Genomic DNA, 27,952 nt, shown 5'->3' on the forward strand with positions numbered 1-27,952 from the left:
GCTCTGGTAACGAGTTAATTGCGCCACTAAACACGGAATGACTAGAATTCGAAGGAAAGTAAATAACTAGGTTGACCAGGTTCCCTTTACCTACCTTTCATTGTGCAGAATATAACGTGAAACTAAAAAAAAAACTAAAATAAGCTCTCGTTGATAGTGCCGCTATGCTTCCCCCGTGCATAGGTCATTGCTTGCAGTGTACGCTCCGGGGTTGCGGACAGCGTGGCACGGCGGGCACCCATGCATCATTCCTGCTTCCCCTCTGCAGCTTGATAAATTGTAATTACACCCGGCCACGAACGCTTTTATGAATTATAACTGAAACTTTTTCAAATAAACATAAATTACATGTAGTTCACTGAAATATGTATGTATTATAACATAATGTATTACAGTGATATTGTTAAATATTAGAGTTTAACTATGTAGTAGTTAATTTATATACAATAGTTTCTAATTTATCTTTTAAGTAATTATTTGAAACCAGTTCTAATCAATCGTGGTGTAGGGGCTTGTCCCCGTGCGATGATTAACGCGACGGTTTTGGGTTCGATATCCATACGAAGAAATTAAATATTTATCAAATATTTAATATTTTCATTGCCTCGTTCTGGTAACAAGACGTTACTCACACACTAAGTTTCTAGATTCCCTCTGCTATCTGCGGGACACAGTGTTACGCAAAAAGAAATTTATAATATTAGTAACGTTCCTAAATATTCTCAAAGCGCCGTCATACCAGGTTTAGCAGAGACGATTACGAGCCTCACACAATAAGCAAAGCGACACCCGCGCGGCGTCCGACAAACGTCTTCTATAGTACAATTTCCCGGCGCTCCCCCCATTGTGCCGCCGCTTTTGTCCGTCCACGCAATCACAGCCATTCTACCAACGACATCGTTTTGTCAGCCTCATCCTGTCCTATTGAAATGGTGGCAACTCAAACACTCCTTCCCTTTTGAGGGTTTTGATCTTTTTATTATTTGTCACATTTAAATAAAAAATCATCTGCTAGTTAGGTGCTTTGTTGCGCTTACACTTGATGTAGGAACCTACTTTTTTCATTTGCTATCAAATGGGTGCAAGCGTACGACTACCCGATAGGTTGTGTGTGTAAATGTTCGATTCCCGCTAAAAGAAATGAATGTTTTGGTAACGAGGCAAAGCGCGGCGTTGAGTACCGCCGCTCCACACTCAATGCCTCTAAAATTCTTTGGAAAATGGCAAACGGAAATGTCTTAATGGATTATCTTATCACAAGGTTCCCAGATTCCCTCTGCCTGCTTATAATTATCGTAGTAATTTTGTTCTGAAATAATAACTAAAGTTATTTTTCATTAGGAAACGCATAATATAGTTCAGTTACCGTATTTAATATTACTTGATAATGATATTAATTTATTTTGGTGGAACTCGAAAGTCGAACAGGCTCAAGCTAAAATATCTACATCTTTTCTTTGTCAAAAATGTAGCTATAAGCAAAAAAAGACATTAAAGAAAAAAAAGCAGTCGTGATAACATGAACCTACAGATTACTAAGGAATAGCAGTACTAATGAGTAAAATCAACGCGAACAGCTAAAAGTAAGTACTCCACCGGTACCGAGCACCGGCCAGCACCATAGTGTACTGAATCACCCGCCTGCACCATCGCATACTAACATCGTTATGTTGGTAATTATAACGCTTTATTAATGTTTTAGTAATGGTTCTCAAAAAACTGTAATCTCTTTTTTGAAATAAATGTAAATCATACAAAATGTACATCATACTGTGTGACTTTAAATACGACTGGTTGTGGGTTCGATTCCCTCCTCTACCTACTCTGCTATATGCGGGATACAGCGTGAAAAAAATGCAATCACTCATGTTTCAGCTTCGTGCTGTTTTCCGAATGTAACAGTGTAAACAAGGGGACCTTCCCTCCGAGACATATTTCAAATTACTTTCGACTTTTTAGTCTGAATTCTAGACAGTAAGTTGAGTGAAAATAATAAACGTGGGGCTTTCAGACTTGCTAGGCAGGAAATAAAAACAATCCCTTAAGTGGAATTCAAACCTACAATTTTACTCTATTCAAATTATATGTAGTTTAACTAACAGAACCAAACAAAAAAAGAAAAATGATAAGCAAAAATAATTTTTGCTTATCATATTCGTTATTTGTGTTACGTAATAGTATCCACTTCTCTTTCTCTAGTATCTCTTAGTTCCCACGTGTCCATTGTGTAGTGTCTCGAGTATCTCGTGTATCTCGCCAGGGTACCGACTCCTTGAATCACCGCCAAATCCGCACTGACCTTCGCCACCACTGTGATGTCATACACTTTCTTTTCCGCATCCGGACTTACCGTTATAGGTACATACGAGTATGTTTCGTAATAAAAATTATAACTTTTTTTAGTTTCACGGTAATTACCGCACGTAGCAGGACAAACAGACGAAACATCGGAACCTAGTGTTAAGATATTCCGTTCCCATTAAGATACTTCCGTTACCCACATTCAGCCGAAATCTCTCTAGATTTCTCAATGTCTATATTATAGCTTTCCTCTAACATGAAATATCCTACACATAAAGTTTTTTTTTCAAATTCAAACTTCTAGTTCCTGAGATTAGTGCGTTCAACCAAACAAACTCTTCAGAGTTATAACATTGATATAGAAACAAATTATTAGACATACTTAATACCTATTTATAAAATAATAAACTTCATCGGCGTTGAGATCCGCCACTCACCACGCAATACCTCCAGAATTTAGCGGAAAGTGGAGAACAGAAGTGTCGCAATGGGAACGGAGTGCCTTAACCTCGTTCTCGTGATTAAACTACATCAGTGTAGCATAGTTCAAATCAAGAATTTTATAATTGTCTTTAAGGTTTTGTGCTATCAAGATTATATTGCCTTAAAACATTATAAAAAAGGCTTCAAATATTAAGTTATATATTTTTCATAGTAATCTTTTTTTCATACCACAAGCGGTAATACCATACAAACATCTAAACGACAATACTACTGGGTCGAAACTACTATAAGTACAGTAGTTATCGATGCTAACATCCGAAACGAGCTTCGAATCAATTTCCATTAGGTTCCACATTATCGCGTTATCATCAATCGGCCGTCACAATTTAATTCGTTTTACTTTGTGTCCAGCCCGCGCATTAGTGCCATGTTATATTGGATTTAACGCTTTAGTGCCTAACTTTGGGTGTGGTAGTGATAAGTGAGCTTTAAACACATTCTATTGAGTTCGTCGTGGCTCAAACGCACAAGCGAGGTGACTGTAACGCGATGGTCGTGGGTTCGATCCCCACTCGGGGGAATGGATTATTATTTATTAACATTTTTCTTTTTTCGCTCTGGTACCAAGGCAAAAGCGCAGCGTTAAGTTCCGCCACTCAAAATGCAGAACCTCGACAATTCTGCGGAAAGTGGGGAAGAGAATGTCATAACATTTGGTTCTCTTTACAGTTAAAGCTTACTAATAATATTTATATTTCCATATTTAATGTTGAAATATTTCATGCTATATTAGATAGTTGAGGATAGGTTTTCGTTTTAGCTTATTGCAGTCGGTAGTTATATGCGGGGTCCGTGCAGTACGGGACCGCACTCACTCACGCATTGACCGTATTTCACTCTAAGTACCAATAATTTACACACTCCACTCCCTCTCTCCAACCAAGATAGAGAAGAGAAGCTAATATTGAACGATATTTAATAGATTAAACTATTAATATCTTTTACATAAAATACAACACATTTTTATATTTTCGTGAATATATCTTAGAAACTATTTGTTTTACTTTTTACAGGTTTTTTAAGTATTTTTAAAATTGTATATTATTTTAATGTTATCGGCTGTTTTTTTTTAGATTTCATAAGTTTTCTTTACTAGGGCCTTTGACCTAATTTCACATGTATGTGGACCTAACTCTGTACAATACAAGTATTAACCCTATTTAAAATAATATGCCTTGTATCTTAGCACTAGGTTACCTCCATTTCAATGCTGTGTGCGGGATAAAGCGTGAAGCTGATTTTTTTTTAATATAATGATAACTTTCGATATGCCATAAACTAAGCTTAATTAATACAGATATACTATATTTACTAAATTTATGTTTAGTAATGATGAGCCAGCTCCTTTATCAATTAGAGCAAGACGGATTGTAACCACCAAGTTGTGCAACTCTTGGGCCGGCTACGGACTCACGGACGACCAGAGTAAGTAGAACTCGACTTGCGGGGTTCCCGAACTCTGATGGAAGATCAACTTCCCTGGGCAAGTCCCGCTTACAATGAATTAATTCCGCTTCATTAGTGGATGCCTGCCAACGCTGTTATGCACTCGCAGATTGGTATTCGCATTCGTTTCCTCTAATTCAATGATGCTTTCTATTTTAATGTAAAATGAAAAAGGATTTTTTCTTGTGAAATTTAGACTTTTTTGAGGCGAGTCTTGGTGCCGGGGCGCAAAACGATACTTAGTGTAAACACGATAGGTTTTGGATTCGATTCCTATTTCGAGGAAATTAAATATTAAATATTTTTGTCACTCAATACGCAATACCCTCAGAATTCGGCAGAAAATGGAGAACGGAGTATCTTAACACTAGATTCCCTCTGTCTACTCTGCTTTGTGCGGATTACAGAGTGACATTCAAAAAAATTAAAAATATTAACATCGGGAAACGTTAAGTAAGAAAGGAGTATATTACGTTCGCTCGTCTGTCAATAAAATATGATAATGGCGAACATAAATAACGAAATTATAGGTAAAGTTATTCAATAAATTTCTATCGTGTACCTCGTTAATTTTGTTTTAAATATCTTTAAATATAACATAATTATAAACAAATTAAAAAGTTCACATCAAGCAAGCCTAAAGCTATTTCTCGCTCTCGCTATGAAATATGTATGTATGTAATTGTATGTAATTAGAAAATTTATGTCATCATCATCATCGACAGCCATCTTTTGTCCACTGTTGGACATGGGCCTTCCCCAATTCTCGCCACCACACTCGATCCTCAGCTTTTCGGACCCATCCGCTACCCTCCAACCTCTTTATGTCGTCGGCCCATCTGGCAGGGGGTCGTTCCACCGGTCAAAATTTAGGTATGTTTATTTATTTATCTATAGCTACATTTATATTATATTATTTTATTTTTATATATGTATTTATATAAATAAGTTTATAAATACGTTTTTAAATAGGTTTATCATATTAATATAACATATTATAGCTTTTGTACATTAACCAATAGGCTTATGTTCTTTGATCTTTTTTAATGGTAAGAGTTGCCTGGAAGAGATTACCTGTAGTATTAAGCTCGCTTAATTTCTCGCTCGCTTTTTTTCTATTAATTTCGTATAATAAAATATTAAATAAAAAAATAAAAATAGTACTTCCTGCCGTTCAGTTATAGGTTGCTAAGACATGAAGTCAACTGTAATTGATTCCACGCCACAAGGAAATTAGATGGTGCGGCCCAGCGATGCCTTCTATATACTTCCGCATCCGCCTGCCATCGCCTCTGATACTGCAAGATATCGGGAGAATTTTCATATAATTACTGGTTATCGACTCTACTATAAAATTTAAATTATCGTATATTTTGCGATTTTTTATTCACAGCAACAACTTTTTATCTCAATCACTCGCTGGTAATGAGGCAAAGCGCGGCGTTAAACTGCGCCACTTAACACGCAAAGCCTCCATAATTCATCGGATTTTTTTAACGGAAGTGTGTTAATGAGAACAGCGTGTGTTAACACTATTTTATCAGGTTCTCCCCTGCTTGCCGAGATAGAGTCCAGCTAAAAAATATATGTAGGTATACAAAAAACTATAAGAAATGATAAATGGTATTTAATACCGTCTTTGTAAAAATTGTTAAGCATGATGTACATACAAAATTCTAAGATCTGGAACATCTAATGAATAACCGTAACAATCCTAGGCTACAAGAAATAATGAAATGTCGTCTTAAATTAAAGAAAGAAATAATAAAATGTTGTCTTAGTTCTTCAATTGATACAAACTCAGGGAAATAGTTAGAAACAGTTTTTTTACTCTTATTTTGGTGAAAAAGTAAGTTCTCCAAGCACTTTCAGTAAGTTGGAGTACTGCAAGCTTAAATCACTCGTTGATATATGATAGTAGCGTGGTCAGGATCTAGTCCACGCAAGCGAAGTTATGGGCAGCAACATAAATAACATTTATTTTGATGCGTATTCTATATATAATTTTTTTATCTTTGATTTTCGTTATTTTTTTATTTTAACAAGACGAAAGTTACTGACGGCGAGATTTGCTGAAGTCATAAAGCTCTGTCCGTAGCGCGTAGCTCGCAGCGCGCAGGGCGGGCGGAGGGCGGCGGAGGGCGGCGGCGGCGGGCCGAGGGTGGCGGAGGGCGGGGTGGGGCGGGCGCGCCGCCGCGTCGCCCCAGTCGCTGTCTCGCTAGCGCCGCGACTCGTCGCCTGCCGCCTCTCCCGCCTGCGCCCCGCTAACATGAACTGACAGAGCGACCGACGCGACCACGCGAGTGCCCCGCGACACCGCGACCGCGACACCCAGCGGACTTGTATGACTGTTGTGCCTCAGTGAATTCATATTAAATATGCTTATTTTTTAATATTATCTTTTAAAATATAAAAGGAAAGGGTTAGTAAAATAATGTTATGTTTAAATTGTATATAATTTAAAAACGTTAAAGTTGTGATTGGGCTGTGTTACATATAAAAAATATTTTTTAAAACTTTGAAGGATATCTCTGTGGTAAGAATAAACTGAAAGCTAAAGTAACATACTTAAAGTAATTAAATTATATGTCATTTTTTTAAATACAGGGAAAGCTAATAATACAAAGAAAACTAATGAAATAATATAATTTTTAAAAGGAAATTATTTAAGTGGAAACAGTAATATTCTATCAATACCGAGAACACATTTTATATACCTATATCGAAATATAATTTTTATGACAATTTATATTGCATTTAAAATAATAATTTCATAATAAACTCATAATTTCTCTGATCTTCGATTATGACTATGCTCGCTAAAAAGCATAGGTCGTAATTATGAAATGCTTAAAATGATAAACTTTGCTCCTACTTTGCAAATTAATATAAAAATGACGAGAGATTTGTAATTTAAAGCAGGTTTAAAAATGAACACATAAATATGTAATAATTTACTATGTCTCATATAAACTTCGATACAGTTAAGATTTAAAAGGCTCGTTTTATCTGCGAGAACTTTCCTTAAATTTATGGTATAAATATTTTTAAATTTTCTACATTATGAAAATAAGTAAGGTATTGTAACATAAGATTCTTTTAAACATTACATAATCTACATTATTTAGAACTACTACTTCTAATTTTCAATTTTTTAGTAGAAGAATTAATTTTAATATGCTTATAACAGCTATTATATATTTTCACTAAACTCTATTAATTAAAAAACAGTGAAATAAACCAAAAAATCAACAATAAAGGATTACGTAGAAGTTATTAGTCGGTCGGTCATATTCAGTTTTAAATATTCTAATCAATTATAATCGTTATGACAATAATCCTATTTCTCTTTCTATTGACAGCATTGAAATTTAAATGTTGAATTGTTCCCTTACAGTCTTTTGGACCTTATGGAACCTGTGTCTGTACTCAATTTATCCTAAGTAATCTTAGGGAAATTAAAATAACATTACATATTAATATTTTTATTATTATTTAAACTTTATCAACAGCATCTATTTTATTAAACTTCGTATCACTTCAAAGTTAAAAAGATAAATTTTGGAAAATTCATTTTGAAACAGGATCCTTGTATATATTTTTAGTAAGAATATATACAGTTTTAGCACAAAGCAATTTGATTAATTAAATAAAAAATTATCTGGGCGTGAAAAAATATTTTTAGCGAAAAGTAATCAAGCCATCAGATTAAAGCAGAAATAAAATAGATTTTTAGTTAACAAAGGTCTAAAATGTGGAAATAGAGACCAGCTACTTCATAATATAGATGGAAAAATGAATGGAACTTAAAAGAAATGGTTGCTTGAAATAATTTATTCGATCTTACTATATTCGTTACAACTCTCCGCCTCTATCTCTACGCTTCGTCTACTAGAACGGGAATCATTCCTCCGAAAGGAGAACTATTCCTCGTCCTAGGCCTCAAAATTGTGTGATATCTCAATATAATAATAAGATTAATGTAGGAGTGTCTCCACGTGGTAAAATCATTAAAAGTTTGATAAAATCCCTTCTAGCAAATTGGTACACCCTAACCTTTAATAACAATCACCAATGTCTCAATGTAGAAGGAGAATGAAAGAAATATGAATGCTGTGGAGACGCAATCTCTTCGTAAGATATGCGGAGTCAGTTTAACTGATGGAATTCGTAATGAAGAGTATGTAAGAGATACACAGGATAGCAGATACTAGAGAGAATGTCATCAGGTGGTTTAGACAAGTCGAACAAATGAGTGGTGAACGACAAAAAAAATATGAAGGAAAATTGAGCGGTAAGAGTGGTAGGGGGAGGACTCTGCTGACCTACGAAAATATAGAAATGATACTAGAGAAAGGTCAATAAACAGTATAAGGGCCCCCGAAGGACATGTTTGAAAAGGTTAACGACAGTCCACGAGGTGATAGAGGTATGCATGGACCGCAACGTTTGGTGCTCTCTTCTCTCTGGTTACCCTGTTAGGGATACAAGGAAGATACAAAAAGAAGTGAAGCTACCAATGTATCGTCGTGCAGATCCTTTTTCTCGCAAGAACAAACACGTTATAATTTTGTAGTGTATGTTTCGTCCTGCAAAAATATTAATATGCAATATGATGCGTAAATATTATAGAAAAAAAACATGTAAAATAAGTAATTCTAGAAATCACTAAATTTACTCATTAAAGAACATAATTTTTTTTATTTATTTATTTTTAGTTAATTCAAGTATGTAATTATCTAATGCTTCTTTCTTCGCATCATGTTAAACTTTATTTTTTTTATTTAAAGGCGTCCATGACTTGCGATGGCACTTTTACCTTAAATTGATTAAAATGGAGCAGGGTATGGTGAGATAACTCTATCTATAGCATAGAATATACTCATGTCTCGTATTCTATTTAGTAATTTATTACTATGATTTAACCGTCTATTCCAAAACACAAAAAGAACATTAAATATACAATACTATTTAATTTGTGTCGTTAAATTTTTTGACGAGACAGACGTACAGTTTACAGATTCTTTGTCAATTTATTAACATGAATTTAAATTTAATTATTCTTATTTTAGTCAGTCGTCATGTCTTATTTTACTTAGGAAATATGACTTACACGCATAAATATATGTTCTTTATTTGCTGTAAAGCTGTCCAATAAATTGCTCATGACAATTGCTTATTTATTACTTCCACTATTTAATAATCTACTTGAAATTTCTTAATCAAATAGTTGTATTCCAATGAAAATTATTTTCAGAAATAATATTAAAAAAAATCTATTTGAAAAAATCGATTTTAATTCGAACTCCAGTATTTTTAATACTATGTTTACGGATGCCAACATCGATCTCCCTCTACCTTACTTACCGCTCACTTTTCCTTCATAAATCTTTTTTACCATTCATTCGTATGCCCAAGCCAACTGAGCACGTTTTTCTTCATCCTCACTAGAATTTGCCATTCTCTGTATCTCTTTATTGATCGATCGATCAGCTAAGCTGACTCTACCTGCTTTCACTCCCATGTCACTTTGTTTCACACCTTGAAGACAGCTATCTAAATACAAATTGAAAAACCAAGCTGACATGGTAGGCTGAGTGATCTCTGCTGCAAGGGTCTGCTCACATTTCGTTTTCACAATTCTGTCAAACGCCTTTTCCAAATCCACTTAAATACTGTTGATTTGGAGGGAACACGCCGCCACGCCTGTAAAGCTATTAATGGACAAAATTTTTTAGTTAACGGACAAGAAGTTTTTCGTGATCATGCAGGGAGAAAAGATTTGATTCATACACTCACTTCCAGGTCTAAAGCCTCCTTGGGTCTCCCACAACAGCCTTTCGGATCTCTCTAATATTTTAGAATAAACTATACTACCCAACCTAATCAAACCTTTATACAAAGGCACGATGACTGCATCTCACTAATCGTCTGGGAGCTCTCATATTTTCCAGCATAAATTGCACAAAAATCAAAAGGATTGAAAAGGATCGCTGTGGGCAAGCCCTCCATCCCCCATTTCATACTTTATATTAATTATATATGATTTACTTCATTACTATGAAAATACAAATTATGTAAAAAAAATATAGGCAATTAATCAAACGACTCCATGACAACATGATCTCTAACGTTAATACACAACTTTAATCTCGCACAAAATGCATTTAGTCTTCTTGAAAAAACTAATAACAAACAAATTTCGTAAAATTAAACCTATGTAAAACAGAAAAGGTTTAAAAGTTTGGAAATCATCGAAAGCAATAAATGATTACTCCTAATTTAATAAATATAATTTATATTTATAAAACTGGTAAAAAATATAGTATGGGAATTTTCACATCTAATTCATGAAAAGATGCAGTTGCAATACGTACTTAAAATTAGTCAAATTACTCAGATGTCAGTTGCTGCAGAACAATTTATAAAAGTTGTCTTTCAGCGATTTCCGTGCTTATGTTCCGTTTTTTTTTTGCGTGTTGAGTGGCAGAACTCAGCGCGCTCTGCCTCTACACCAAGGGGAAGATATGAAAATATTAATTATTTTATTTCCTCGAGTGGGAATCGTGTCCACAGACAAACTGTCGCGCTTACAGTCGCACATCTGTACCCCAGCTCCAAGATTGGCCTCTAAATATCTGCGACTATCAATATATTTTTATTACGTGTTTACATGATAAAAATATATTGCTAGTCGCCCTCTTTGTACCTTACGATAAAAACTTTTTTACGTAGATTATGCTAGATTACGCTTGGAACAATAGGTAATTTAAGAAATTAGCCAACAAAATAAGATTAGTAGGGCATTTGGTACATACGTCTACAAATGGACCACATGGTTGGGATTTTATCCCCATTCGTTCAAACGAAATGTTTGAAACTTCTTAGCGCGCTCAGCCATAGCGCAGATTTAGGATTTTCCATCACTTATATATCATAGATTTTAATTTAGACTTTTTCTTGTACACTATGGCAAATTAGGTGACCTGTAGATGTTTAAGCACAAATAGTAGTGAGATGACAAATTAGAAGTGTTCTGGTTGTCAGGTGTCACGCAGCGAGGGTGTCGGCGTGGTGTTGCAGGCGGCGCGGGCGGCGGCGTGTAGCGGGCGGCGGCGCGACGCGCGATGCACTGACGCCATGTGCGCGCCGCGATGCGCGCACGCGCTCTGCCCGCCCGCGCGGCGCGACTGCTGCTGCTGGCGCTCTTGCTCGCCGGTAGGACCCCATGATCCCTTGACCACAGCCAGTCCATTCTGTCAGTCAGTGTGTCAGTCAGTCAAACCTGTGTTGTGTGTATTTGTGCAGGGTGCGCTGGGAACCCGGACGCGAAGCGGCTGTATGACGATCTGCTCAGCAACTACAATAAGCTAGTGCGGCCCGTACTTAACGTGAGCGACGCGCTCACCGTACGCATCAAACTCAAACTCAGCCAGCTTATTGACGTTGTGAGTTGCTTTTTTGTATACCAGCTTTTGTTTTTTTACATCAATTAAACTTATGTCTGTGAAAATATATAATAGCAATCAACAAATTATAACATAGAAATAACACTAACTACTATGTCATTGCAGAATTTGAAGAATCAAATTATGACAACAAATCTTTGGGTAGAGCAGGTAAGGAAATTTATAGAACAATAAAGAATAAAAGAAACGTAACAATTAAACTTATTAAAGTAGGATATTAATCCTAATTCTGTCGTTTGCAGAGTTGGTACGATTATAAGCTGTCATGGGAACCGCGTGAGTACGGTGGCGTGGAGATGCTCCACGTGCCCTCTGATCATATCTGGCGACCAGATATAGTACTTTATAATAAGTAATGTTTTTGGCATTTTCTTGTATTTAGTCCATAAGTAAAGTAAGAGAAATAATTAATTCCATTAATTTTAGTGCTGATGGAAATTTTGAGGTGACGTTGGCCACTAAGGCGACGCTCAACTACACCGGCCGCGTGGAATGGCGTCCTCCTGCTATTTACAAGTCCTCCTGTGAGATTGATGTGGAGTACTTTCCGTTTGATCAACAGACATGCATTATGAAATTTGGATCTTGGACGTATGATGGTTTTCAGGTATTATTTTCTTACAAATATATATATTTACCTCAGTATAAACTACGATTTATGTGTTATTTATGTAACATTTTAACGTTTTAGGTGGATTTAAGACATATTGATGAAGCGCGCGGAACTAACGTGGTGGAACTAGGCGTCGACCTTAGTGAATTCTATACCTCCGTCGAGTGGGACATCTTGGAGGTTCCTGCAGTGAGGTAAGCATAACATGTTACTATAGGTTGTTCCGAAATAAAAACCCTACATTTTCATTAGTAGCTACTTTTATTTATTCTCTTAAATTAACTAGATTTTTAATTTAAAATAATGTTTATTATATAGAAATGAAAAGTTCTACACATGCTGCGACGAGCCATATTTGGATATAACGTTCAATATAACGATGCGGCGTAAGACTTTGTTCTATACGGTGAACCTGATCATACCGTGTATGGGCATCTCGTTCCTGACCGTGCTGGTGTTCTACCTCCCCTCCGACAGCGGCGAGAAGGTGTCCCTCTCCATCTCTATCCTGCTCTCACTCACCGTGTTCTTCTTGTTGCTCGCTGAAATTATACCACCTACCTCACTTGTTGTACCGTTGCTCGGAAAGTTCGTGCTTTTTACAATGATCCTCGATACTTTTAGGTAAGATAGATTTATTTTTAAAAATAATTTGTTTCTAGAGTTCCGTACCATTTATAGAAAAAAGACAAACTCACTTTGTTGTCCGTCTGTCTGTCAAGAGCCTTTAGCCTCAGGAGCACTTGGAGATATTGAGTTAAAATTCAAACCGTATTGTAGGGCCATAGGTCTGATCTACGGCCCTGTAATTTCCTGTAAAATTGTATTTCTACATTAACTTAAAAAATATATATAGCCGGTTATATCGCAAAAAACGCGTATTTCAACACTACGAAAGGAATCAGAATTAATAGGGTATTTCGTGCTGCGAGCTGCTGAGCTGGTGAGCTGACGCTGCCCCTCGAGCTTTCAAACTAGCTTAGCTAATTTGAATTTTATAAAAAGCTCGAGAACTCCAATATTTGTATGGAACCCTCGGTGGGCTAGCCCGGCTCGCGCTTGTCTGGTTGTTTTTGATATTAATTTTTATGATACAATATCTAACGTGTTTACAGTATCTGTGTGACTGTTGTTGTGCTCAACGTGCACTTTCGTTCACCGCAAACGCATACGATGGCGCCGTGGGTGCGCCGCGTGTTCATTCACGTCCTTCCGCGTCTTCTTGTGATGAGACGTCCGCATTACCGCCTTGATCCACATCGAAGTCGTTTGTAAGCTTGAACAAAAAAAATAATTTATTAAATAATTTCTTTCAATACTTACTGCAGATGACAATTAATAGTTTTTATGCTATGTTTTCAGCGCGGGTCTAGTAACAAGCGAAGGCTGGTCCCCAATCGTGGGTCCAGTGGGCATGGGGGCGGGCATGGGGTCGAGTATGGGGTCTGCCAGCGCACTAGGCGCGGCGGCAGGCGGCGAGCGCTCCCCGTCGCCGGGCGCGTGCCGCCTCCACGACGCGCCCGCACTCTGCGACGCACTGCGCCGCTGGCACCGCTGCCCCGAATTGCACAAGGCTATTGATGGCATCAACTATATCGCCGACCAGACGAGGAAAGAAGAAGAATCGACGCGGGTAAGACCTCCACGTCACATCACTATTAATAATCACTTTACTCCAGTCGTATCTTTTGTACATTATGAACGTATCTACACGAGCCCACATGTCGTCTGCAGGTGAAAGAGGATTGGAAGTACGTGGCGATGGTCCTGGACCGACTGTTCCTATGGATCTTCACGTTGGCGGTACTGGTGGGGTCGGCCGGCATCATCCTACAGGCGCCCACGCTGTACGACGAGCGCGCGCCCATCGACGTGCGCCTCAGCGAGATCGCGTACGCCGCCGCCAAGCCGCGCCCGCCGCCGCCGCCTGTCTAGGCGCCCCGCCGCCCCGCCGCCTCGCCGCCCCAGGGCCCCGTCGCACTGCGTTTATTATTATTACTATTATTATTGTAAATAAAATTATATTATATGAATAGTTTATACGACGAAATAACGTGATCGAAGATAAGTCGAATTTCTTTTGATAGAGACGAAATAAACTCGTTTGTTTACAAAATGCATTTTTATTTTTAACTGACTTCTTTTTTCAAAGGAGGAGCTTCTATATTCGTTAACTATATTTTTTTATGTTTGACCGTTGATTTCTCCGTAATTTCTGGGCCATAATTTCTTTTTGCCGCAATTTCGCCTTGTCGCGTAATTTTGTCAATTTAAAGATTAAAATCATAGAAAAATGTCATAAAGAATTTCATTATGTTTGATAAAAATTTATATCTCTTCGGAGAAATCCTATTAAACTTAAACTCTAATAATTGAAAAACAGATGAAAAAAGGCTCAAGACAGAGGGACTAGCTAAAGGCTCCTCAGGCGCACTTCGAGGCTTCGCCCGCATATAAACTATAATAAGTTTATTATGCTGCATTTGCCAATAGATTGATACATTCAATCACTACGCGGCTGTATGATACGACGACATCAGCGGCAAAGGCGCCCCCCGCAGCCCGGGCTCGAGCCCAGGCTTGCAGCCGTAAACAGAACGTAGAAGTATTTTTTACATTTTTTCGAAAGTATACATCCAAATTACATGCTATAAAAGCCGAAGATTATCTTCATTAAATTTCCATGATGGCAAAATAACTGTCACTCGTAAGTTTTCAATAAACATGTGAAATAAAAATCGATGAAATATAATCTTACAATTCTCAATTATTTTTTGTCACAAAATGCGTATTGTATATTGTCATTTATTTATAATAGGTAGATAGATATATTATGGTGTCGCAGATTTTTCTTTAGATCAAATAAAATTAAATATTTTGGAACGTACTGACATATAATCAACTATGTGTGCAACACAAGCGTCCAAAGCAATTTTAAAACAATTCGATGGCGTTCCTTATTATTGTTATTCCGTAGGCTAACACCATAATGTTATATAGCCTATAGTACTTATAAAGAATGCAGCTCTCATACTAAACAAAAAGAAAGTGAATCGGACCGGTAGATCCAGACATTTTAGTGTTTAAGCAAACAAACAAACTCTTTCGCTTTATTATAGTAGTATAGATGTAGTATATATGTAGTATATATGTAGTGTGCATTATATGATGTAGTATATAAGTATACAATCAAAACATTTTATTAACGCGTTCTACAATTAAACATGTGCTGTCATCTAGCGTACAGCAATTAATTAAAGACAGACTCGGAATAAACATTGTAAATGCTTACTAAAGGACTATAAGAAAACTGCAGATGGCAATGTACGTATATTAAATCTACGTAACTCATTTAATTACCAGTAGCTGTCACAGTTTTTTTTTAATATTTGTGAAGAGATATTCCCTTATTATTCCTTATTTATTTTTCGTAACGACTACTTAAGTATAATTAAAAGTTGTAATGTACAATTTATAAGTTATATTTTTAAATATTAATATTTGTAAAATATGAACAATTATAGATTATGTTTATTTATATCATTCCCTCCCGGTGCAACAAGGCTTACCATTAACCTCAAGAGAAAATGTTACTTAAAATCTAAAACTTCCTATTTACTACTATTTTGTTGTACTATTTTATTATTTCCCCATTTGTCTATTATTATTTTTTTCATCAGGCAGCACAAAATCATATTAAAAGAAAAACAAAAAATGGCGGTTGTATTGTTTATGTAGCTGTCATATTTTATATATAATGGTGAAATCAAATTATAAAAGCATTTAAATAAATATTTATTATGCATATACCTATAAAGTATTATTTTAATTAAACTTGATTTTTTTTAATTTATTTTTTTTTTCTAAAGACTCATTATTATTGAATAAATACATCAAAGAAGATATAAAAAAATGAACGCGAATGATAATAATTATAAATTGAATATTTGTAGAATATGTTTAAGTAGTAAAGATTTACCTTTATTGTGTTTATCCAATACTCCATTGAAAGCTATTTTTGAGAAATTAACGGATATTGATGTAAGTATCGATTTTTTACAGTAAAAAATATAATATTCTTTAATAAAATATTCAATAATATTCTTTTTCCATTCTTAGTAAGTGCATTTGCTGTGCATTGTGTACTTCTACAGGAAAATAAGACAATTTTGGCTAAAGACTATTATTTTTTAAAGATACATTAATAACCTGTTTACCTTTGCTTATTGTTCCTTTCAGCTATACCAAAGTTCAATAATTGTAGCTGTTAATAATACTGTATTATGTATTAAAACACATAGTTTAAACAAATATTTCTTAATCTGGTTACTAACAAATACTGACTCCAAAAGTAGTTTTCAAACCATCTACAAACCAATAGTAATATATACAGAAAAGTTTAACCAAATTGGTCAAGTTGTTTAGTGTAGTAGGGTGAGAAACATACACATCAAAATGATGTATGAAAGATAATCAGTGTCTTCTATAAATATTTTATATCAATTTCTTGATATTTTTTTTAAATATTTCAGCTAAACTACACAGATATTAGTAAAATCTGCTATATTTGTTTTGCAAGACTCAAAAAATGTTATATTTTATGCAAACAAGCCATCATTGCTGATAAATTGTTAAAAGAAGCTGTGCACTGTAATGTAAAAGTAAGCATTTTTTTTATATTTAAAGGTTCAATCTTCCACTTGTAGTTCTACAAACATGCAATCTCAAAAAAGTGTAATTAAGTTCTAATTTTAAAAACTATAATAAAAATTACTAATTTTACATATTAATTAGCTATTTAATAATAATAATAACAATTATTTATATACTAATCACCAATTTAATTTTATTTCAGCCAAATCAACTACAAAATTTCAATAAACTATCAAAATCATCCACAATTAATATAAAATTTGATCCAATTGACTGTAACAATAAAGTCCTTGCTGAAGTTAAAACAGAGGAGAATGAAGACATTTTACATGATATTCAACATATAGGTAATTACTACTTGTATTATAAAAACTGTTTGTGTTGTATACTCATATGTGTACTTCTTTTCTGATCTTATTAATACTATAAATGTAAAAGTTTATGAGGATAGAATAGATAGATGTTTGTTGCACATTCATGCAAAAACTACTGAATTGCTTTATACAAAACTTTACAGTAATATTGTTTATACATCAAAATAACACAGGCTACAATTTATGTCAAAAAATTACATAATGTGGCTTAATAGTAAAACAATATAAGGATTAATAAAATACTTTAAATGAGTTGAGTGCTGTTCTTTGATTATGATGTTCCAAATGTGCCAATTGAGCACAAATCATTTTACCAATGTCATGTTGTATAGATCACACATTTTGAATAGTAGATAATAGGACAATTTACGTAAAAAAGAGATTCAGTTAAAATTTGTCTTCACCTTTAAAAAAAGAAAATTAAATACATTTAACACTAAATATACATAATTAATCCAGTTAAATAGTTTCATTTAAAAAATATATAATACAAACCAAAACAATTATTTATACATTAAGAAAATATGTCTCTATACCAAATAAATTAAATAACTTTAAGTTAACGCCACAGAACATGTAATGTTTCCTGAATTTGTTTTTTTTTATTGTGTGTTTGTTTCATTATGTTGTAAAACATTTTATAACTTTAAATATGCACTCCAAAACTAATGCTTAAAGTCTAAATATTTTTTTAAAAAAATCTTGGTATTTCACCTTTAAGCTCTTACATGCCAAGAAAATATAGAAATAGATAACATAAAAGATTCATTCTCCGACTCGGACAATGATGAAAAAGCTAACTTAGATAACGAAATAAATATCCACAAAAAGGAAGAAATAAATACTCACTTAGATTATGAAGTAAACTTTAAGTTAGATGAAACAAATATAACTGATTCAGAAGATGACTTGCCATTGGTCGATATTAGTATGAAGAAAAATATAAAGAAGTGTACAGAAGAAAAAGATATGAAAGTAAGGAAATATCGAAGAAGTAAGTATTATTTAATAATATACTAACTTTAACCTGTGGCTTCTCCACTTGATGAAATCTAATCATCACGCCAAGCTGATAGAGCAGAGGGTTCTCTGTCCCTGAAAAACACAATTCGTCTCCTTCCTTCCTTCCTTCTTTCAGAATATCTATACTAATATAATAAAGCGGAAGAGTTTGTTTGTTTGTTTGTTTGTTTGTTTGTTTGAACGCTAAGATCTCTGGATCTACTGGACCAATTTACTTTGTTTTTGTTTTGTATGAAAGCTGCATTCTTCAGAAGTGCTATAGGCTATATAACATACACATACAAATTAATATATTTTAAAGTACTTTCTAATTTGACATGCAATTTATTCTGCCATGTTAATAACAAACGTCGCGTCGCTACGCAACCGTTACCGCGACATTTTGATATTGATCCTTATGAAAAGAAATATAATAGTCACTTTTAGCATTTTATCTAGATTGAAATTATAGTTTACTGTATAACATTCTAATAAATAATTAAGGAGATGTCACTGATTCGAAATGGCCTAGCCTTCGGGCGGCATAGTATGACCGACGCGAACGGGCAGATGACGTTGACGGTTTTATAAATTTTCATACATTTTTATTTGCTGTTTATAATTAATTTAATATACACTTTGGTTCTCTTCTTATTTTATTTGTAATTGCTGCTAAAAATTATGTTTTTAGGTCGTTTTTGTACGGTTTTTAGGTACTTTTTCTAATATTAACAATATCGTTTAGTTACTTTTACTTCTTATGTTGGTTCATTTCAATTTCTCAGATATTTTTGCTAATAATATGTTTCTACTTATTATTCTTTTTGATTATTTAAGCTTATATTTTCTTACTAACTCTATTGAAAACTGAAAATAATATATTTAATAAATATTCTTATAGTTTAACCAGGCGTAGCCGCGTCCGGGTCCACTAGTTATTGTATAAGATTGAATACATAATATTAGTATCAGTGCCAGAGTTAATTTTTTTAATAATTTCATTATTTGTATTAAAATTGTTCTTTATTTTCTTTTCAGAAACAGAAGTGGATGCCAAAGAAATTATATTAGACGAAGAACAACAGAAAATGGAAATGCTGGAACGTTCCAAATCAGAAAATTATATAAATTCACCCTTTAAATGTGATTTATGTTACCGAGGGTTTGTGGATCCTGTAGCTTTTGAAAGACATAAGGAGAAACATGATGAGGTAATAAATTATATATTTACATTTTTTAGCACGAGGAGAAGAACCTAGTCCTATGACACTCCCTGATCCCTAATCGCCAAATTTTGAGAGATTTCACGTTGGGTGGTATTTACACTGCCATTTTTTTTGGCTTGATTACGTCGTATAAATCGATAAAGGCCGGATGCACGAAAAAGCATGACTCATTGTCATGTTCCACCTAAGCCAAGCGAGTGAGCGAGAGTGCGTAACGAACGATAGAGGTGGATGATCGACCTAAACGTTCACATTGTTACTTTTAATTAATTTAAAAAATAAATAAATCAGCTTCACGCTGTATCCCGCACACAGCAGGGTAGGCAGAAGGAACCTAGCTTATTTGTTAAAGCAATCCGTTCCCCACTTTCTGCCGAATTCTGGAGGCATTGCGTGTTGAGTGGCAGAAGTCAACGCCGCGCTTTGTCTCGACACCAGAGCGAAGAAATGGACATATAAACATAAATCAATATTTCACTTCCTTGAGTAAGAAGCGAATGGGTAAGGAGCTATTATTTTAATTTGATCCTTCTCCGTGCCCTACAAAATGCGTGGTTCCCACTCGTTCCCACTCTTCCACACCTACTAATCTTCGTGTCATGCTTAAAATTCTTACAAAATGTAAATCATGAAGAGAATATTCGATTTTAACACTAGACACTACTTGTTTTAGAATATTTTGTGTGATTATATATATTTTTTCTTCCCCATGCCACCATAGATGAGTGGTCCTCACGCGTGCCCGCTTTGCCAGCTCCGCTACTCGTCCCACAAGCGGCTCGCTGCGCACGTTGCCACACACGTGCGCAGGTACGCGTGCGCACGCTGTCCGCACCTCGCGAGGACCAAGTTAGTGTATACTGTACACTGTACACACTGCATCCTATATCTTATAAAACAAAGTCGCTTTTCGTGTCTGTCTGAACTTTCTAACTCTTCTTCTTCTAAACCACCCAACGGATTTTTATGCGGTTTTCACCATTAGGTCGAGTATTTCTCAGGGAAGGTTTATATATAGTTTATTATTTGTACATTCTTATGTAAATTAACATAAATACGATAAATGTGTCTAAAGTCCTACCCGTTGAGACACTTTCGCGCATGCGCTGCTTTAATGGTAAGTACTATATGAAAATAATGTATTGGAGTATTGTTCCTCTTAATAAGATCTACAAAAAAGTCCGCGAGAGCATATTTTTATCTTTTAAGTATAACGTGTAGTGATCATATTTCTATCTAAAAATTGTAATTTCAATATATTTTTTATTGTGAGGGATATTTTTCCATAATGGTATTAATCCTTATCCTTTAAAATACTTTATTAATTTTCTACGTTAAACGAAGATAAAATTTGCTTTTTACACTATTTCGAAATTGCGAATAGTTTTAGAGAAAAACGCATTTAATTGTTGACACATCACGCCGTTGACTCATCAGCTGTGCCGACTCAAGTTTTACTTATCCCTTACTCTCAGCATATAATTAAGTATATTAGTTACGTTGGCTATTTAATGTAGATCAAAACTGTCTTTTACTATTTTTTCATTTTAATAAGTACTTTAGAAGTTGTTACAATATCAAAACATCCTTGCTGCGAAACGCGACCCGCGACGTTTTGCTTATACAAGCGCGTCATGAGCAGTCATCGGTGGTTCAGTGGTAGAATGCTCGCCTGCCACGCGGGCGACCCGGGTTCGATTCCCGGCCGATGCATACTATTTAATTTTCCTCACAGGCAGCCACGTAGTGCTTGCTTTTCATCAGGGACAGAATACCCTCTTCAGCATTAACCACAAGCTCGAAAAAAAAAACCCGCCCGCTATAGAGGCATAGCAACGAAGATTTAGATGCGTTTGCACGTATTGGATAATTGGAGTTGAATGTATTACTTTAGCGCGATATATTTGGTTTCATATTTTTTGTAGTAGTTATTAGTAGGTAGGCTTTTGTTTATAATTTCTTCCGTTTAAAAATAGTCATTTAACTATCTAAAAATAGTCATTTAAATATATTTTAATAAGTACTTGAAAAGATTAGTAGCACAGATTTAAAATTACGGTACCTACTAAAAAATCCTTGCCGAGTATAACAATTGGAAAATACTTATTGAAACTACGAAAATGCGGGTTGCATTAGAGTTTAATTAATTTTCACATTATCTTAAGTGCTTTGCAAACATACATTATATGAATAATCCAGTAGTAAAAGCGGGCGAAGCCGCAAGGGGGTCGCTAGTTATACAATAAAACACGACTAGTGTTGACTATCACATATTCTCACATAATTAATTTTGCATATTAAATATACCATTGTAGTAATTTCTAAGTAACTTTTAAGAAAATCGTAACAACGAAACGGAAAATGTTATTGGAAGTTTTAATTTTTCAACAGCGGCAATACATATGCATGTTTTCAATTTATATTTTAAATTTACGTTTAAAATAGATTTATAAGATTTTATTCTTCATTTTTTTATTTAGACACCAAGCAAAAGCCCACGAGCAATGGCACGATGGTCACACTTACCCATGTCAGCCGTGTGGACGCGTGTTTACGTAAGTATTTATATATATATTACAACATAGGTAACTGGTGGACTAGTACAAAAAACAAATATTGAAAATGTGGCTGTATACGAGACGGTTGTGGGTTCGATTGCCACTCAGAGAATGGATTATTTCAATGAATGAAAAAAGGGCGGTGCGTACTATGCTATGTGCGGGATACAGCGTGAAGCTAAAAAATCTTTGTACCATCAACATCCATGTAAGACACTTTGTATCCATGTAAGAATAAAAGTGAAACTGACAACCAATCATATTTAGCCTATTTACATTTAGTTCATATTTGATTTTAACACATTAAATAGTAATAATAATTATTATTATGAAAATATATTAAGATTTGGTTCATAATTAACTCTAACATTCTACTATTGTTGCCCACGGTTAGTAAGCCCACGTCTCTCCTCTCCCACGCGCGTCGTTGTCCAGCGGGAGTGGGGGTGGGCGTGGATGAGGGGGAAAGTAGGGAACGAGCGTGTCCACTATGTGGGGATACGTTTTCGCGCGGTCATGGACTACTTATGCATATGAGCAAGTCGCATAGGTTCCAGGTTTGTATTGCTTTTTCGTTTATTTATTTTTTTAATTATGAAAGATTTATTTTATGATTGAATTCACATTATTTGGTGACATAGTCTCTAGAGCAATCAACTTTTCGATATAAATTTTTTACAGTGAAAATATATTCACATCTTCTGACAATAATAAATAACTAATTTCTAGTGCACATAATTGTATGTTGTATATAATATTAAATATTGTAGATTCAATAGTCTGCTGTATAGTGTTTACAAACAGAAAAGCCCTTTATTTATTTTTATTCGTCTTCTGTATCTAGTAAATTAGATAAAAAGAATGTAGTGAAATTTAAAATATTAAATTTCTTTGCTTTGATAACAACCAAGCCGCGGTGTTGAGTTCTGCCACTCAACACAATGGCGTATCGTGTTTAAATTGCGCCCGACGCAAAATACTTTTACAGCGCCCCCCAGGCGGACACAATATAATTGGAAGTTGGAAGTTCTTTCCTCCGGCGCCGTGGCGCTGGGAAACGGTTGCAGGCAACAGCCCTCTGACCGTGGTCTCTTGCGGTGGTCATTACGATGGCCACGTCGTTGGAGTGGGCACTAGGCCCGGTGGGGTTGTGGCTGCCGAGGCAGGCACTGGGTATTGGAGGCTTGTTGGGGTGTAGGGGGGGGATGAGCGTTTGCCACCTGGGCGGTCAGCCCAGCCGAGTGAGACCCTTGGTTGCCCCAAGGGAGGCCCAGCTAGGCGACCAGCGACCGAGGAGGCTGCTCAGGAGTCGGGGGCTGAGGGGGAGGGGGGGATGATATCCCTCGGCAGGCCAATATAATTTTATATGTACGAGTATGTTTAAATAGTTTTTCGGAGTATTTGGTGCCCCACCCCCTTTGGCGACCCCCTCCCCTCACTACGCCACTCCAACAACTAGGTTTCTTTTGTTTATCCTGCTATTTGTAAGAACCAATTTAGTGTTTAGACACTTCGTAACCCGATTATTGATATTGTAAACAATGTTGTAGAAACAAGAGCCTCCCTCAGAGCCTGAGAGTGATCGCACTTGCAGCACTTGCTGTATAGTGTTCGCAAATAGTAAAGCCCGCGTGAGACACCTGCTCACATCGCGACGACACATACTGTATAATAGCGAGTAAGTATATATTAAAACATTATGACATATGTTTGTAGAGGAGAAGTTTTAGATTGAATACGCAGGTAGTAATTAAAATATTTTAATTTAAAATTAATCACTTTAGACGTAGGATACCTTCTAAAACTGATTCTAAAACTCGTACACTTGTCAAGTATACGAGAACCATGTCTAATACACTTACTTTACACGTGTGGTGGTGTCCGCAGGTCGGAGTGCACTATATGCGGTGCGGTAGTGTCGGCCAGCATGCGCCACGCACACACGCGCTCGCATACGCGCGCTCTGCGACCGCCCCCAGCGCCCCCCGACACCGCCACGCCTGCCCCCGCGCGCGCCCATTGCGACCAGGTCAGAGTGTGTCCAATATTAAACTTGAACTGAATTTATTCTAATATAAAAAAGTACAAAAAAACTATAACAGCTGTATCTATATAGATACAGCCGAAAATAATAAAAGCATCTTATAAAACAAGCTAACATTTGTATTTACAGTGTAAAGCAAGTTTCACAAGTCGTGCCAAATTACAAAATCACATACGGAGAATGCACCTTGGCCTCAAATACAACAAAAATATTATATGCGAGATCTGCGGGAAGAAGTGCACGGTGAGTGTTTGCAACACGCACGGTCATTTAAATTTGGTAATTAAAATATATTTCTTAGGATGTTATGAGAGGGTTTTGGCTGGTTATCCTTTGTTGAGTGAATCTTTTTTATTTCGTATACATAATATATTTAATGTTATTGCGTAAATATAATTAATATATGGACCATTTATATTTATATATAAATGGACTATATCATACAAAATAATATTAATATGAACCAATAGTATTTTGTAGTTTCTAATGAATTGTTCAATCTTACAAATATGTAGTTCTACAACACAATTATTTGCATAGATATGTAAAATGGTGCAAATCATATGATATTATGTTATTGAACGTTGAGAAAGGTTTCCACATGCAAAGTTTTATTTTACATGACTTTGTAATTTAGATATAACCTTCAGAATTTTGAATTTTGACTTTCATAGATTTGAAATACTTTCTAAACATAATATGCCAAATGTTACCGGTAAAAAAAGAGATGGTAAATCTGAAAATACTTTGGTGAGGCCTTCGGCCTTGAGGTACCCTAGATGTAAATAAATGTAACGATGAGTGACAAACCTGAAATAACTGTATAAAATTTTCGGTTACGGGAATAAATATGTTGTGGTACTAAATTAATTGCCTGTTATAGTCACTGTAAATGACTTAACATAAGAAATAGTGTTATACTTTGTTATTTCGGAAGATTATTTTAAAAAATGTAGAAATATTATGAATAAATTATTTCTTTTATAGACAGGAATTATGTGCAGGTTGTCGTGCGTATCCAACTAATTATCCGGTGACAGACCGCCTTGGGATGCTTTCTATCCCGTCCATGACCCTGTTCGCCATTTCATCCTTAATTTTTATTTCATGATTCATTATAAATATTTCTTTTTCTTATGAATAAAACGGAAGGTGGATTTTGAATACATATCTGTCCGCAGTCGCTAGCGTCGCTGCGCTACCACCAGCGGCGACACACGGGCGAACGGCCGTACGCGTGCGGCGCGTGCGGGCTCGCGTTTGCTCGCGCTTCGCGCCTGCGCGCGCACTCTCGCAAGCACTCCGGCGAGCGCCCGCACGCCTGCGCGCACTGTCCGCGCGCCTTCGCACAGCGCCCCGCGCTCACCAGGCACGCTAGGGTGAGACAAGGCGGAATACATTTATATGTCCTTTTTCTTCTCTAAATCGTAATACTTGTTCACTCGTTGACAAATTGACTAACATATTTGCAAGTCTATTTGTATCTGAATAAAATAAGTTTGTTTTCATATAAAAATATAACTTTCGTTTTACAGGTACACACAGGTGCTAAGCCCTACGGTTGTCATATTTGCAACAAACGCTTTAGCCAGTCCAACTCCCTCCACGCACACGTGCGCGCCCTGCACCTGAAGATACCGCGTACGAGAACCCGCGACCACCTCGGTACAACACAGGCACAAGTCGCGACCAACTTTAATGATTATGTACAGAATAGAGTGCAGTCATAGATTATTAGTTAATTGCTTTTTTTAATAATTATGTCGATATAAATAATTTAATACACGATAGAACAATAAAAGGTTTAGTAAGCAACGGAGATAATTTACAGATTTAATTTAAGGATATTTTCTAACTTTTGATTATATTCTTCCCAAACGCGAGTCCCCTATATGCAAAAGTTCATAAAGGTTATTTTCAGGGCTGCCACGACTCCGAGACTGTATTGTAATTTAATTTCACTATTTTGTTTTATAACTAAAATAATACTTAATATATTGTAATATGTAAAATATAATATGGTTTAAAACTTTAATCTTCACTTTACATTCTAATGTATATAAAATATTAAATTTAAAGCGTTTTTTTTTTCAAAGAAATGTTTATATTAAAATTGTAATATCTACTTCATTCTCTTAGAATATTCATTTTAATTCATTTTCCTTCTTGAGCATCGAATTTACAAAGATCGCGTTTACAGTCACATACGTATCCCGCACTTAGCAAGGTATGCAAAGGGAACCTGGGAAGCTAGTGTTAAGTAACTTAAATAAGATTGTGTTTAATAAATAATATTTTAATGTATGTATATAATATATCGATATACGCCCAATGTTAATAATGTATCTCCTATCTCCACTTTACGTCAATCTTGTATTGTTCGACATATCCATCCAATCTCTAACCTGCTTGCCAATAACCAATTCGGATAATGTCAACTTATCGTCAATAGTGGATTGCAGGGCCCTCCCTGCGGTAACGACAGTTTCGTTTGACGTATCTTTTTTAAATTAACAAAATCCTAATATATATGCTAAATTAAATTTAAAATTAATTATTATTACTTATAAAAGTCCTATCAAAACTATTTTTAATAAAATTATAAATCTTTAAGTCCCAAAATATTAAAAAAGAATAAAAATTAATAATATTAAAACTTTTTAAAACTTAATGCAATATGCTTAGGTGCGTACAATGGAACTCGAACATGTCATTTTGACAGCATATGTTTTTATAATATAATAATTAATTGTTAGTTTTAAGATACTTTATTCCTAACCCATTTTCATGTATAAATTATTAGGCATAACTTGAAACGCCATAAAATTACAACTAAACTGAACTAAAGATAATTATTTTAATTTAATTAATGGAGTCCGGCATAGTAAGGTAAGTATTATCGTATGTATTCATAATTTCGTTTATTAAGTTTAAATATACATGCGAAAAATTATATAAAGGCGTTAGCCTCTATAGTTTTTGAATTCATAATAATATTAATATCGTTTTGCTTGGCTATTTCAATTTCATATTGTTTATTGCTACATTGGATAACAAAGAATAAAATTTGAGATAAAGTGCAAGATTATTATTTTAACTTATATTGATGAATGCTTTATTGAACAATGCACTAATAAATACTTTATTTTTTTCAGTAAAAACAAAACAGTGATTGCAAGAAATTCACTAAATACTTTGTAGCTTATAAGAAATGTATGGAGAATAAAGCTGATAAAATTACTAAACATGGAGCAAGCTGGAATTAAGAAATAAAAAATATTTATATAAAGAGACAAATAAAAAAATAGGTTACATTTTTTTAATAATAAAAAAATTACAATACACATTGTTTTCCTTATTCACACCCCCAAAAACAAGTAAAACTATGATTAACTAACAATCTTCTCACTTAAGTAATTAATAAATATAAAATATTTGAATAATTATTCATCTTATAAAACAATTATTTACGTCCTTTCTGTGATATCTTATATTGCAGCGCTGTCCTCATTATCTATCATGTCATGAAGGTATTTCCATTCCTGGTACTTCCTCCAAATTAAGATCTCTGCAAATGGAGTGCCATAATATGAAATTGTCTTGCAAATGTTCTAAAAATATAAAATTTGTATATTAGGTATATAATTCGTGAATAAGTTTAATACTATTTACACATCATACTAATAAATTATAATAAGATTTTTTTTTATATGGTCCGTCCTCTTTTTTCCATACCATAGGTAATATTAGGTTAACATAATA

The 27,952-nt window shown here is 34.9% G+C and overlaps 2 protein-coding genes across 3 annotated transcripts; both read left to right on the top strand.

Annotated features, from left to right (window-relative positions):
- The first annotated feature begins 6,462 nt into the window (after window positions 1-6,462).
- LOC146538453 (acetylcholine receptor subunit alpha-like) lies at window positions 6,463-13,608 on the top strand. The gene is made up of 9 exons (XM_085186959.1): window positions 6,463-6,673; window positions 11,299-11,469; window positions 11,560-11,699; window positions 11,826-11,870; window positions 11,963-12,072; window positions 12,147-12,327; window positions 12,412-12,527; window positions 12,652-12,957; window positions 13,449-13,608. The coding sequence occupies exons 2-9, from the start codon at window positions 11,406-11,408 to the stop codon at window positions 13,606-13,608; spliced, it is 1,122 nt and encodes a 373-aa protein (XP_085043085.1). The 5' UTR covers window positions 6,463-6,673; window positions 11,299-11,405.
- A 2,480-nt stretch (window positions 13,609-16,088) lies between these two features.
- On the top strand, window positions 16,089-27,534 carry LOC146538454 (uncharacterized). 2 transcript variants are annotated; one of them, XM_085186957.1, is made up of 14 exons: window positions 16,089-16,374; window positions 16,866-16,994; window positions 17,189-17,333; window positions 18,082-18,354; window positions 19,401-19,573; window positions 20,310-20,398; window positions 22,069-22,143; window positions 22,541-22,703; window positions 23,697-23,824; window positions 24,034-24,175; window positions 24,320-24,433; window positions 25,372-25,569; window positions 25,726-27,079; window positions 27,346-27,534. In XM_085186957.1, the coding sequence occupies exons 1-13, from the start codon at window positions 16,246-16,248 to the stop codon at window positions 25,918-25,920; spliced, it is 1,953 nt and encodes a 650-aa protein (XP_085043083.1). In that variant the 5' UTR covers window positions 16,089-16,245; the 3' UTR covers window positions 25,921-27,079; window positions 27,346-27,534. The 2 variants fall into 2 exon arrangements, with proteins under 2 accessions (XP_085043083.1, XP_085043081.1); XM_085186955.1 differs by having other exon boundaries at window positions 16,090-16,374; window positions 20,310-20,437.
- The last annotated feature ends 418 nt before the right edge of the window (window positions 27,535-27,952 follow it).

The sequence above is a fragment of the Heliconius melpomene genome, chromosome 6, assembly GCF_056956725.1.
Source record: "Heliconius melpomene rosina isolate 202511_hmr_F chromosome 6, ASM5695672v1, whole genome shotgun sequence".
NCBI lineage: Eukaryota > Metazoa > Arthropoda > Insecta > Lepidoptera > Nymphalidae > Heliconius > Heliconius melpomene.

Coding starts and splice junctions, on each gene's coding strand:
- LOC146538453 (XM_085186959.1), top strand. CDS start 11,406: ATGCGCGCACGCGCTCTGCCCGCCCGCGCGGCGCGACTGCTGCTGCTG. Junction 11,470..11,559: donor GCTGGCGCTCTTGCTCGCCG/GTAGGACCCCAT, acceptor GTATTTGTGCAG/GGTGCGCTGGGAACCCGGAC. Junction 12,073..12,146: donor GATATAGTACTTTATAATAA/GTAATGTTTTTG, acceptor CATTAATTTTAG/TGCTGATGGAAATTTTGAGG.
- LOC146538454 (XM_085186955.1), top strand. CDS start 16,246: ATGAACGCGAATGATAATAATTATAAATTGAATATTTGTAGAATATGT. Junction 22,704..23,696: donor GCAAGTCGCATAGGTTCCAG/GTTTGTATTGCT, acceptor ACAATGTTGTAG/AAACAAGAGCCTCCCTCAGA. Junction 23,825..24,033: donor CACATACTGTATAATAGCGA/GTAAGTATATAT, acceptor TGGTGTCCGCAG/GTCGGAGTGCACTATATGCG.